This window comes from Narcine bancroftii, chromosome 1, assembly GCF_036971445.1.
Source record: "Narcine bancroftii isolate sNarBan1 chromosome 1, sNarBan1.hap1, whole genome shotgun sequence".
NCBI classification, from domain to species: Eukaryota; Metazoa; Chordata; class Chondrichthyes; order Torpediniformes; family Narcinidae; genus Narcine; species Narcine bancroftii.
The window spans coordinates 105,727,024-105,739,999 of NC_091469.1; the positions used below are offsets into that span (position 1 = coordinate 105,727,024).

General features: G+C 44.2%; 1 protein-coding gene across 6 annotated transcripts in view; it reads right to left on the bottom strand.

Annotated features, from left to right (window-relative positions):
* Positions 1 to 12,976, bottom strand: part of LOC138762210 (dual specificity testis-specific protein kinase 2-like) — a 197,844-nt gene that overhangs the window by 14,944 nt on the left and 169,924 nt on the right. For all 6 annotated transcript variants that reach the window (XR_011356827.1, XR_011356836.1, XM_069935841.1 and 3 more), the window contains 2 exons: positions 7,156 to 7,329; positions 4,929 to 5,012 (listed from right to left, as the gene is read on the bottom strand). Coding sequence is in view for 4 of the 6 variants with exons in the window: in XM_069935841.1 (XP_069791942.1) it covers positions 4,929 to 5,012; positions 7,156 to 7,329 (258 nt within the window). In the remaining 2 variants the exon portion in view is untranslated. The remainder of the gene's footprint in view (positions 1 to 4,928; positions 5,013 to 7,155; positions 7,330 to 12,976) is intronic.

Below are 12,976 nucleotides of genomic sequence, written 5' to 3' on the forward strand. Positions count from 1 at the left end.
ACTCAAATTCACAGAGGGCCTGTAATGGAGGATTAAAACCATGTACCCAGATGCTTTTTGCTTATGTGGAACTGACGACACTGGGTCCACTCGCAGGTCACCTTACTTTCAGAACTAGCAGATGTAATTAAACTCAGCCATGGGGACTCATCTGAAGATACAGTTTGAAATGGAATTCCACTGTGAGGCCCAGAGAAAGCAGTTGTCAAATGAAACACTCTGAAATTGACGAATTGGTCACAACCTGTCTTGCTCGAGAAGTTTTAATAAGTCTTTGTATCTACGAGATAAACCAGGAAGTTATAACATCCTGGTTCCATAATAATTAATCTTCTAAATTGTAGAATGTAATGTTCAGTTTTGATTTTGACTGACAAATATTAGAAGGAGTAGGCGCATGATTAATTGTTTTTGGGGTATATAAGCCTGTGGTCCTGCTGCTGAAGTTTAGACTCTCCGAGGGGTGGGAACACCCCTTGTCAAGAAGGAAGAACAGCCAGAGTCCGAGCAACGTCCCGGTCGGGGGAGGTGGAGAAGCTGCTACCAGCGCCCTGACAACCTACTACAAGTGTGCAGTCGTTGCCTCGCTTCGGCAGTTGGGACCAGTCCAAGCGTTGATAAGTATAGTTGGGAAGGGCTTGCATATTGTAGTGTGAAATCAGCTTTTGAATTAGTAATAAACATTTGTATAAACTGAACTGCTCTCGGTGTGTGTGTCTATTTTCTTTCGGTAGCTCAAACACTGTGACCAATCTAAATGAACAAAATGAGAGGTATAAGTTTACCCAAGACAGGGCCAAAATTAAAAACTTGGACTAAGTCGAGGGCCGAACTAAATATTTATTGAAAATTTTCAACAACATCTGCATGTTTTCTCTTCTTTAAACATATGTAATGTTAAACTTTAGGATATAACTTTAGGAGTATAATGTTACAGGTCAGGAGTAGGTAGCTCAAGTTCACCCTTTGCTTGACCTGAGGGAAACATATTTGGTCCCTGTGGAGATGTAGTCAGCATTCACAGGCTGTGTCCATCAGGACTCAGCATTTCCTGCTCACTCCTCAGGCTCTAGGCCTCTATTCACCCTCGATCCACCATCCCTCTACCTGACCAGTCCTTTACCCAACCTCTACTCGCCCCTCACTCCACTCGCTCTGCCTCTAACCACCCCATCCTATACACGCCCCTCTACTGCCTCTCCCCTCAACCTGTTCCTCCCTCTACCCGTCTCTCACCCACTAATCTCCCCTCCCCTACTTGCCCTGCCCCTCCCCTATTACCTCTTCCCTATCCACCCCTCCTTCTACTCATCCCTCCCTCTAACTGCCCCTCGCACCACCATAACTTCCCCTGCCCATTACTCCTCACCTACACGCTCTGCCCACCCCTGCTTACCCACCCACTCAGGCCCAGCGCGCTGCCGATCAGCCTTTGCGGACAGCCACCATCTCTCTCTTCACGTGCAGGGCCGAACCAGCCGTCCCTGGGGTCCGCGCGGGTGCAAGCGCTGAAGGCCGTGGCGACCGGGAGAAGTGCGCTCGCGCTGTGGAAGGGCCGTCCGGTGCCAGTCGCGCGGGGCTCGCGCTGCCCGGGGGCCGTGCGCAGCCTGCCATGCCCGTCACGCTGACAGGAAATCACAGGCGCTCGCTCATCCGCCGCACTGCTCGACAGGTGGCAGAAGTGACTGGTTGTGTGGGGAGCCTTTCAACTGGCTTGCCGGCTGATGACATCGACAGACTTCTCGTGTTACAATTTCTCGTGTTACAATGGGGAAGGATGTGCAATGAAGGGGGAGGATGGTGGGGGTGACATTACCAAAAAACAGCATCGGCTCTCGCTGCAGGGCAGGCCACCTCTAATACATTTTTGAAATGATCTTGCGGGCCAAATATAATTATATCGCGGGCCAAATTTGGCCCGCGGGCCAGAGTTTGACATGTGTGCTCTACAGGGTACATTTCAGGCTTCTTTGCTTCTGGGGAAAACAAACTCAGATGATGCAATAACAGTGGATGTTGCCTGGGTTAGTCCTCCAACCCAGGCAGTACCCTGGTGAATCTCATCTGCACTGTCTCCGACTACAACTATTAGTCACCTCACATCCTTCCTATAGTAGGCCACCAGACTGCACAAATGACTCCAAGTTGGGCCTAACAAGTGTTTTTTTTTGTAAAGTTGCAACACATGTGACTTCAACTGCAAGGTCCCTCTGTGAAACAATATTCCTTAGCACCTTACCATTAACTGTACATCCTACTCATATTTGACTTCCCAAAGTCATCATCTGCTGTTGTTGGGATTAAATTTGTTCAGCCAATGCTCAGCCAATTTTCCATCCAATTTCTGCCCTGCTTGGCCTTGGGCAACCTTCTTTGCCATAACACTGTCACAACTCCATCAATTTTCCTGTCATCTGAATCATACCTCCTCCACTCACATCCAAATGCTTGACAAACAATAAGGTTATCAGCACCGATTCCTGTGGACACCACTGTTACAGATCTTAGTTCAAAACAACATCCTTCACTTCTATCACCAAGCTAATTTTGGATCCAATTAGCCAGCGCACCTTGGATCCCATGTGCCTCAACCTTTTCGAACAGCCTTTATCTGGATCTTGTCAAAAGGCTTACCATGTCTACAGCCATCAGAAACTGCCTCAAAAAAGTTTAATGACCTTAATGTGGAGAAACTTCCCCATCACAAAGCCTCACTGACTATCCCTGATCAGTTCCTGCCTTTCTTAACACGTACAATTCCTGTCCCTTAGGATTTTCTCCAATAGCTTCCCTACCACTGATGCAAGTCCCAGGCTGTAGTCCTCTAGCTTATCCCCATTGCTTTCTTAAACAAAGCAACATCATTAGCTATCCTCAGTCACAAGTGGCCAACAAAGATTCACAACTCTCTGTCAGGGCCCTAGCTATCCCCTCTCTTGCTTCCCATAAGAAGCTGGGATAGATCTCCTCTAGTCCTTGGGATTTATCAATCCTTACATATCCCATGATATTCAACCCCCTTCTTCTTAATGGTAATGTGTTCCATGCACACCTCCCTGAACTCTCATCTTCTATATCCTTCTTCATGGAGAATATAGGTGAGAAGTCTGAAAGTTAAGAATCTCGTACACATACTTGGCCCCATATATAGATATTCCCTTTGGGTTTTAAGGGAGCCCATTCTTCCCCCGATAACCTTCTTGCTTCTGATATACTTGGAGAATGTCTTGTGTTCTCCTTCATCTTAAATGCAAACAATATTTCATGACTCCTTTCTGTCCTCCCAATTTCTTTCTTTTTCTCTTCCACATACTCTATCTTCCTCAAGATACTTTCTCCGTGGCTGATACCTAACACATCTTTCCTTTTTTCCCCTTTTAATCAAACCTTCAGTCTTCTTAAACAAGTAAATCTGCAGATGCTGGGTCAAGAGGAGTATTCTGGTGCTCCCGATGTGACCTTTTCTACATGGTGGAAACTGGAGATTATTTTGTTGATCACCTTAGCTCTTCCTGTTACAAATGCAAAAATCTCACAGTGGCCAACCATTTAATTCCACACCCCATTCTCATACCGCCATGTCTGATAATGGCCTCATGCACTGTCAAATCAAGGCCACCTGTAAATTGGAGGAGTAACTCCTGTATTCTGTCTTGGTAGTCTCCACCAGAGAGGATCAATATTGATTAAAATTTCTGTTAATACCCTCCCCCAGTCTCTTTCTTTCCTTAAACCTGTCTCATCCAACCCCACCCCCTTCCCTCCCATCTCTTATCAGAGAGTTACCATCTGCCCTTTACCCCATCACTTTTCAGCTTCTTTCTCATCTACCCTCCTACCTGTATTCACCCATTACCTGTTCTTCTATGCCCCATCATCTTCTCTCTCCTTTTATATTCATCTGTCTACCGGTTTGTCCAAATTCTTGAGAAAGAGCTCAGGCCCAAAACATCGACTGCTTTTCCCATCCTATGGATGCTGCGTGACCGGCCATGTTTCTCCAGTTCTTTTGTGTACCTCAGTATCCTTTGTTATCCCTAGTTCCCACCACCCATACCATACATTGAGCACCTTCATTTATTTGAGGGCATTCATTTCCAACCTTTTAATCATAATCAGTCCAGACTAAAATTTGGACCAAAGAGAAACACAGAAATGCAGTCACTAGAATCTTGAATAAACTCAGCAGGTCAGACAGTATCCATGGGTACAAAAAGTCAATCAACAGTTCAGGTTGAGACTCTTGATCGAGCCTGGAGGAGTGTGGGGTAAGGAGGGAGTGAACAGAAACCTGTAAAAGGGGAAAAGAGGCTAGATGAGGGGGCCCAGAGGTGATAGGATGCAAGATAGAAGCTGTGAGAGGTGGACAGACAGGTAGAAGAGCTAGTCTTGATAAGAATATGGGCATAGTGCCAAGAGCACCAGAAAGTCAATAAAATCAGAGGTTGTAAAAATCATGATGAGAATAGAGTTCTGTGGTTGAAATAAATTCTGGCAATAGGTTGGTTGCTGACCAGGTGCAGTGCAAGTTGTGTAAAGAGCCACAAGACTGTGATGCTGATGCAAGGCTCCAGTCTCAGATCTCAGCAGTGTTCACTTTTGGACTGCTGTAAGAGAGTGTGAGTGTGTGTGTGTGTGTGTGTGTGTGTGTGTGTGTGTGTGTTGGGGGGGTGTTATATCGGGTTGTGTTTTTACACTACGACTATTGAATGTCATTTTGTCAGGTTTTACTCGTACAGTTGGATGATAATAAACGAACCATTTGAGAGATCATCTCATCAGGTTTTCTTAAATTTTATTCTGTCACAATGATACTAATCCCAGATTAATGATCAAATGTTCTGAAGGAAATCCTGGTCCCACTAAAAATGACTCCAAGTACCAATTAAACATTGAGGTCCAGTTGTTAATCACTTGGTTATAGCTACCTGTGTTCTGGGTAGAATTTCAGGATCTGCCGGAACCCTGCCAAGTATTTCACACAATACGATACCAAAAGAGAAAACATCAACCTGAAAGATTAAGAACAAATCAACACATTAACACAGCTTTGTTAAAAAAAAGTTAGATAAATGAAAACATGGTGGTGCAAATTTGCACCTCAGATCATTCAAACTCTAGATCCATCAAATTGAAAACCTGCACAAAGCCAATACCTAATCAGCTGCTGGTGTTAAACAAACTTTTCCAAACCTGGATACTTCCCATTCAAATTAGGTAATCTTGGGGTTTGTGGTAGGAAAAAAAACTTCCTCAGAGCTCCTGCTATTTTATTAAAATGGCAAATTTTACATTTCCTGGTGAGAAGTTGAGATTAGAATAAATCAAGAACATCCTACAGGATTATTTTTCCCAAAGCACGTGCAATTTATGTTTAGCCTGTATTGACAAAGTGTGCTAGAACAGCATCTAGATCTGGAAAAAACTTGTTAACCTGAAGAGAATTCATGGTAAATGCAAGCAATTTTCCCTCTTTTAAGTATGTATTAAATCCCTTCGTGATCCACAGGAAGAGATAAAATTAAAAACAAATGCTCGAGTAACTCAGCAGATTAAACAGTGTACTTTAAGATAACGATACATCACTAGCGTTTCAGCCCTTAAACCTTTATCAAGGTACGTGCAAAATATAAGCAGGCACATGAATGAAATAGTGGGGTGGGGAGAAGGGCAGAGAGAGCGAAGCACAGGCGAGAAACAACAGGCAGATAAGGGAGGGAGGGAACACCAGCAAGCAGGGAGGAGGGATGGCTCTGTGAATGGAAAAGGAAAGGGAGGGTGGAGAGCCAGAGGAAAAGTCAGAGGGATGGAGAAGAGTAAGAGAACAGGAAGTGGTCTAGCAGAAAATGGAGAAGTTGATATCAATGTCATCCATTTGTAGAGAGCCCAGATGGAATGTTAGGTGTTGCTCCTCTAATTTATGGGTGGCCTTTATTTGGCAGCGAATGAAGACATGACAGTGTGAGTGTGGGGCACACAATGAAAATGGTTAGCCATTTGGACAACCCCACCCCTAATTGTTGCAGTCAGAGAGAAGATGGTCTGCAAAGTGATCTCCCAGTTCACTTAAGCACAGTATATCAAAGCAATTAAAAATGCATCTGCATTATAATCAAAATCAGGCAGGGTCTTTCAGTATAAAACAGTAGTTCTCAAACCTTTCTTTCCACCCACATACCACCTTAAGCATTCCCTTACTAATACAGAGCATCGATAGCATAGGGATATTTAAAGTGGTATGTGTGTGGTAAGAAAAAAGGTTGAGAAACAATACTATAAAAGGCCATTTAGTATCCTGACCCTCTAGTAAATTCATGGTTAATCTGTCCTCGGGCTCACGTGAAACTAAATGTGGACATGGGCATATGCCATGCTTCCCCCTTCCTCCTCTCCAAGGCCACTCTGTCTGCTGTTCAAGATGACAATGGCTGACCTGATTACACGAGTAGACCAATTGGCTGATGCTTTTCAACCTCCTGCTGCTACGGTAGTAATCCCCCGAGCCGGTTCAAAAGGATTTCAAAGTGAAGCCTCACCTGGAGTTCAGGGTACAGTTTTGGGCTTCTTTTTTAAGTGTTCAGAGAAGATTTACAAGAATGATTCTGAGAATGAAGGGATTAGCATATGAGGAACATTTGACAGTTCTTGGAGTGTACTCCTTGGAGTTCAGAAGAATGAGGGTGGACCTCAAAGAAGCATTTTGAATGTTGAAAGGCCTGGACAGAGTAGATGTGGCATAATTGTTTCCCATAGTAAGGGAGTCAAGGACAAGAGGGCACAACTTCAGGATTGAAGGGCACCCATTTCAAACCAGCGAGTGGTGAACCTATGGAATTTTATGCCAAGAACACCTATGGAGGCCAGGTTGTTAGATGCATTTAAGGCAAAGATTGATAGGTATCAGGACTGTCAGGGTTTGAAAAGTTATGGCAAGAAGACAGAGGAGTGGGGTCGAGTGGGAGAATGGATCAGCTCCAGGTGGAATGGCAGAGTGGATTCAAAGGGCTAAATAGCCTACATCTGCTCCTATATATTATGGTCATCCATCATTCGAGGGCCCAAAATAACACCATCACCTCAATGGAGGAAAATGTGAAGCACAGAGGCTGAGCCATTCCCAAGTGGAGAAATGCGACAATGTAGACTGCACGTTACCTTCCTGTTGTAAGGTTCACCTCGCAACATCTCGGGTGCCATCCAGAAAGCTGATCCCACTAGGGACAACTTGCGGTCAAAGTCCTTGGTGGGCAGCTCGACCACTTCTCGTGCCAGCCCAAAGTCAGTAACTAAGGCTTCTCTCCCACGTGGTGTGACCTGAATCAAACAATTCTGATCAGAAAGAAATGTAAATTAATTGAAGTCATTATAGAATTACAGAAGACAACCTCCCCCCTAAATCTGTTCAAGACATTCAGTGAGATCTGGATTGAGGAATAACTACAAATTTTGACAAATAATAATTTGAGACATTTAATTAAAAGGAAATAAATACAAAATACATTTGTAATCATAAATGCAAATAAAATTCATGCAATTCAATAATTAGGAAATGAGCATTAAAACAAAGATGGTATACAAGATTCTGTGGACACCCTGGTTAAGTTTCTCCAGTATTTGTGTTTTTTCTCTTTAAAATGAAGATAATCAATAGGAGTTGGGCCATAAGACATAGGAGCAAAAATAGGTGATTCAGCCCATCGAGCCTGCCCTGCCACTTAATCATAAATAATCCAAGAAAGTCTGCAGTTTCTGGGGTTGTAGTGCAATGCACACAAAGTGCTTCAGAAACACAGCAGGTCACACAGCATCTATAGGAAATAAGTGAACTAACAACTTAGGTCTGAGCTCTTCATCAAGGTACATACAAAGAGCAGGTAATTACCATTGTGGCAGCTATTCCTTTGAGGTCGAGGATGATGGTTTTCATCCCTAAGGGCTCTCAAGTGACTTGTGTCCAATCTTTGAAAGTAGCCCAAAGAGCAAAGACACGTGTGCGTTTATTTAACGTGTACTTGATGTTGCACTTGAAGTACACAATGCCTCCCAAATCAACCAACTAGTTCCAATAGCATGAAAACCATGATGATTGGAGCTGATGGATTTGTGCAGCCTTTGTCCACCTTCACAGCCATTGAGTTTGAAGTAACTTCATCCGCTTGTTCCATCATGGAGGTCTTAGTTGGATTGTTCTTTGACAGGGACTTCGCCCTCAACCTTACTGCCATGGGTAGCCCTACCAGGAGCATAGCTCAAGACAACATTGCTCATGGGATCTCAGGACCACACAAGCTTCTCCATCATAACAAGGTGGCAATCTATGAAGAACCAGGTAGGCAGGAGGACAGGCTAACAGGCAAGAGGTGGAGCCAAAGGAAAGGATATGGAGAGATAGGGAAAGAGACTCGGGGAATAGGTTTAATGGAAACTGGAGAAGTCAATATTAACACTGTTTGGTTGGAGAGTCTACAGCTGAAAATTTGGGTGCTGTTTCTCCAATTTTAAGGTAGCCTTGGTTTCACATGTTGATGTGGGAATGGGGTGTGGAATTAAAATGATTAACCATTGGGAGCTCCTTGATATTGCAGCAGACAAAGCGAATATACACAATGAAACAATCTCCCAGTAAGCATCCAGTATAACCAATGCAGAGGAGGCCATAATGGGAGCACTGGATGCAGTGGACAACTCCTGCAGATTCACAAATGAAGTGTTGCTTCAGATGGAAGGACTGTTCAGTGTCCCGAACTGTGGTGAAGGAGAAAGTGTGGGCAAAAATCCAGCATTTCCCGTGGTACCAGGGGTAGGTGTTAAGGAAGTGATGGGGGGGGGGTGGGGGGGGGAAGGGAGGAGTGGACAAGGGAGACCTGGAGGGAGCAGTTCCTGCAGAAAATGGAGTGGGATCATGTTGTAGGTGGCAGAAATTGCAGAGGATAATGTGTTGGATGCAGAGGGTGAAGGAGGAGGACATCTCCAATGTTCTGGAATGGAAAATCTCATCCTGGGAGCAGACATCAACCTCCAGTTTTCATTAAACCCCTTCCTGCTTCTTTTCCCTCTTTCTCCTTCCCTCCAGTTCCCCACACCCATCCCTCTCCACTCAGAGGTATCCCTACTCCTATCACTTCAGCTTTTTCCTCTTTTCTCCTCCCACCTGTGCTCCTTCCACTGCCACTTCCTCCCTCTTCTTCTCCTCCCCCCACTCCCAACAATTTTATTCAGACATCTGACTGCTTTTTGTTCATACCTTGATGAAGGGCTCAGACCAGACATGCTGGTTAGCCTTTAATTCTTATAGATGCTGCATACCTGCTGAGTTTCTCCAGCATGTTTGTGTAAATCATCGAGGGCTTAGCTGAAAATTCACAAGATTTTCAGACGTACTTTTACACTTTCAATAACCAAACACAATGTTCGAGGAAGTTAAGCAGCTCAAGCAGCATTAATGGGAACAAAGGAGTGGTCTACTAAACTTGATAAATGTAGGAGAGAAGCCAGTGAGTGTAAAGGATGCAGCAGAGGCCCCATATGGGATTGATGAACCAGATAAAGGTGACAGACAGTGGTGGAGAATTGTCAGGTGCCAGTCAAGGGGAGAGAGAAGGGAGAAAAACCAAGGGGTGAGATGGGGAGGACGAGTCACATAGGGTATTAGATACAAAGGCTGCCAGTAGCAATAATTCCTTCCCCCCTCACTCCTCTCTGTGTGACTCATCTGTCCCCAGATGACCCTTGGTTTTTCTCACCCCTTTGTCTGGCTCCTACCAATCACGTTTCACCTCTACCTGGTTCACGGATCCCACATGGGGCTCCCCCAGGTCCTCCTGACACTAGCTCCTTACACTTCCTCCATCAGGTGTTTGGCTTCAAATCCCATTAGGCTTCAGTAAACAGACTTTAACGATGGTGAATAACGTATGAAAAAAAAAACCTCTCCAGCAGCAGTTTGCAGCCCTCAAAAATTCAGCAGGTCAAACAGTGTACTTATATAGCAAAGGATAGATAACCAACATGTCAGGCCTGAGCCCTTCATTAAAGTACAACCCAAAAGCAAGCAGGCACCTGAACAAAATGGTGGGGGGGGGGGGGCACGGCGTGGAGCACAGACCCACAGGCAGGAGGTAATAGGTGGATAATGGAGGGAAGGGGTGGCTCGGTAAATGGAGAAGAGGGTGGAGAGCAAGAGGAAAAAAACATAGGGAAGAGAGGGAGAACGGGGAGTGAGCTAGCAGAAACTAGAGAAGTCCATGTAAATGCCATTTAGTTGGAGAGTGCTCCGATAGAAAATTAGGTCTTGCTCCAATTTAAGAGTAGCCTTGGAGGGACAGTATGAGGCCATGGGTGTGAAGCACAAAATTGAAATGGTTGGCCACTGGGAGATCCCCATCACTGATGTGGACAGAACAAAAGTGCTCAACAAAGTGATCTCCCAGTCTGCATCCAGTCTCTCTGATCCAGAGAAGGCTACCACAGGAATCACAACCCTAACTGGATGCTGTGGATAACTCCTGGAGATTTGCAAATGAAGTATTGCTTCACTTGGAAGGACTTGGGCTTCTAAGTCTCTGATGATCTGGACTGGAAGACCTCATCTTCAGAGCAGTTATGCAAGAGATAGAGAAATTGAAAGAAAGGAACAGAATCCTTGTAGGGGATTGGGTGCATAGTTGAGTTAGATGTGGGAGTTGCTAATTTTGTAAAAAATGTCTAGAAAGCTCGTCTCCTGAGATTGAGACAGAGATTGAGAAAAGAGGGGTGATGCCGGAGATGGATCAAGTGAATTTGAAAGCAGCAAAATGAATAAAGGTAATGAGCTCATCATGGGTGCATGAGGCAGCATCAATATAGTTGTCAATGCAGTGGAAGAAGAGTTGAGGAGTGGCCACCCATTTCAATTCTCCATCCCATTCCCTTGCTGACATGTCTGTCTATGGTCTCAAATACTGCCAAACTGAGATCACCTGTAAATTGAAGGAACACCACCTCATCTTCCAACTGGGCGACATTACTATGGACTTCTCTGGCTTTCCTTAAATAACTTCTCCATCTCCCCCTTCCCTCCACCCCGTCTTCTCTCCTTTCCATCTTTAATGGTCACGATAAACTCTCACCTAGCCCCTCATCATATCTAATTAACATTTTGTGGTGTGGATTCCTCCCCCATTGTTTGAATTCTGAGACTTTCTGATATATCCTCCTTCTGCCTTTTCTGATTTTTCTCCTGCAGAAGGGCTCAGGCCCAAAATATCGCCAGCTCTCTTTGTCTCCTAGAGATGCTGGAAAAACCGGTCGAGTTCCTCCAGCATTTCAGTGTTTACTACAATTAGTGTCTGCAGCCTATTGTGTTTCAGAGTTGAAAAGCCTTGCCTGTGTAGGCTTGCAGCATGGATTGCTTCACATTGCTAACAAAAAGAAAGGCATTGCTGGGACACGTCTCCTTTGATTTGGAGAAAGTGGGATGAGGCAAGGGAGAAGTTATTGACGGTGAGAACAACTTCTGCCTGGTGGAGGAGGGTGGGAGTGGAGGGGGATTGGTTGTGTTATGTTTATATTTGCTACACAAACTATACTATCTGGCCTGCTGAGTTTCTCTTGCAGTGGCATTATGTTTTTACTTAAATCACAGCATCTGCAGACTTTAGTGTTTTATATCTGTGTACTGTACCTGAGCCAACTCCACTAATAACTGGGGCCACAAAAAAGCAATCAGTTTTTGGCTAGGTAAATAAACAAATCTCAGCTGTGCTATGATGTGGTACAGAACACAGTCCAGAATCTCACCACAGAACGAGATAAAAGTACAGAGCACTCCAGATTCCTTTTCCTGTTGCACCATGATTGAGTGGCGATCACAAGCCATGCTGGACGTTGAGCTAATCTGCATGGCCAGCAGCTTTTGGGATTGTGATATCTAGTAAAGGTCAAAATTGGCATTTTTATTGCTTGATTGATTATCATGCCTGAACATTATGAAGATTTTTTTTTTATATAAAGTATTTTTCTTTAAACATTCTTGCATATCGGAAACATTCAGGAGACACACCATGGTTCTTTTCAAATTTTTTTAATGGCAAGTTTTCTGCCGACAAGGCTCTCGCTCCTCAATAACATTGTGCAAAGGAAGATATCGAGCTGATTCTTCATTCTTCAATTGCTTATTGCGCACAAAACTTTTCAAGTTTTAATGTTACTCAAATGTTGATGGCAAGCATAGACAGCTCACTGGCCCACTATAATTATTGTTCAAGAAGGTTTCACCAGATGAGAGCTTAGAAAGTTATCTCAGCTGATAGCACTAAATGGATTACGTGGTCATGCCTTTGACATTCATTCGATTGAATTTAGTGGATTGAATTTCAGAAGCCACATGCAATCCACTGATCACACAATCTGACAGGTTTAGAGGTGCCAAAACAAAAATTTCTATCAATCAGACAAAATAGCAGATATTGTCATGTAATTAAAACAGAAATGTAACATTACAGGAAATTGTCTTTAGTCTGCCACAGATTCACCTCCAACACTCTCGCAGCTTTTGCAGCCGTACAAGACTCTGGTTCAGTTCAAAACATCTGCAACCCAAGGCCAAATCCAAACCTCACGACCCAATGAGGAAACATTAAATACAAAATCCAGGAGGGTTACTTCTAGTTCAAGCGTTCACAGAGAATCAGTCTCATTCAAGCCTTTTGTTGAGACTCATTCAGACCTGACCACCTCTCTCCATGAATGCTGTAAGATCTAGGTGTTCATTTCTGGTCACCACTACAGAAAGGATGTGGATGCTCCAGAGAGTTGCTGCCTGGTTTAGAGAGCATGTCTTATGAGGATGACGGGTGTACAAGATGATAGTGTACAAGATGATGAGAGGCTTTTTCTCAGGACTGAAATGACCAACATGAGGGGATACAGTTTTAAGGTGCTTGGAAGCAAGTGCAGGGGGAATGTAGGAGGAAAATTATTCACATGGAGAGTGGTG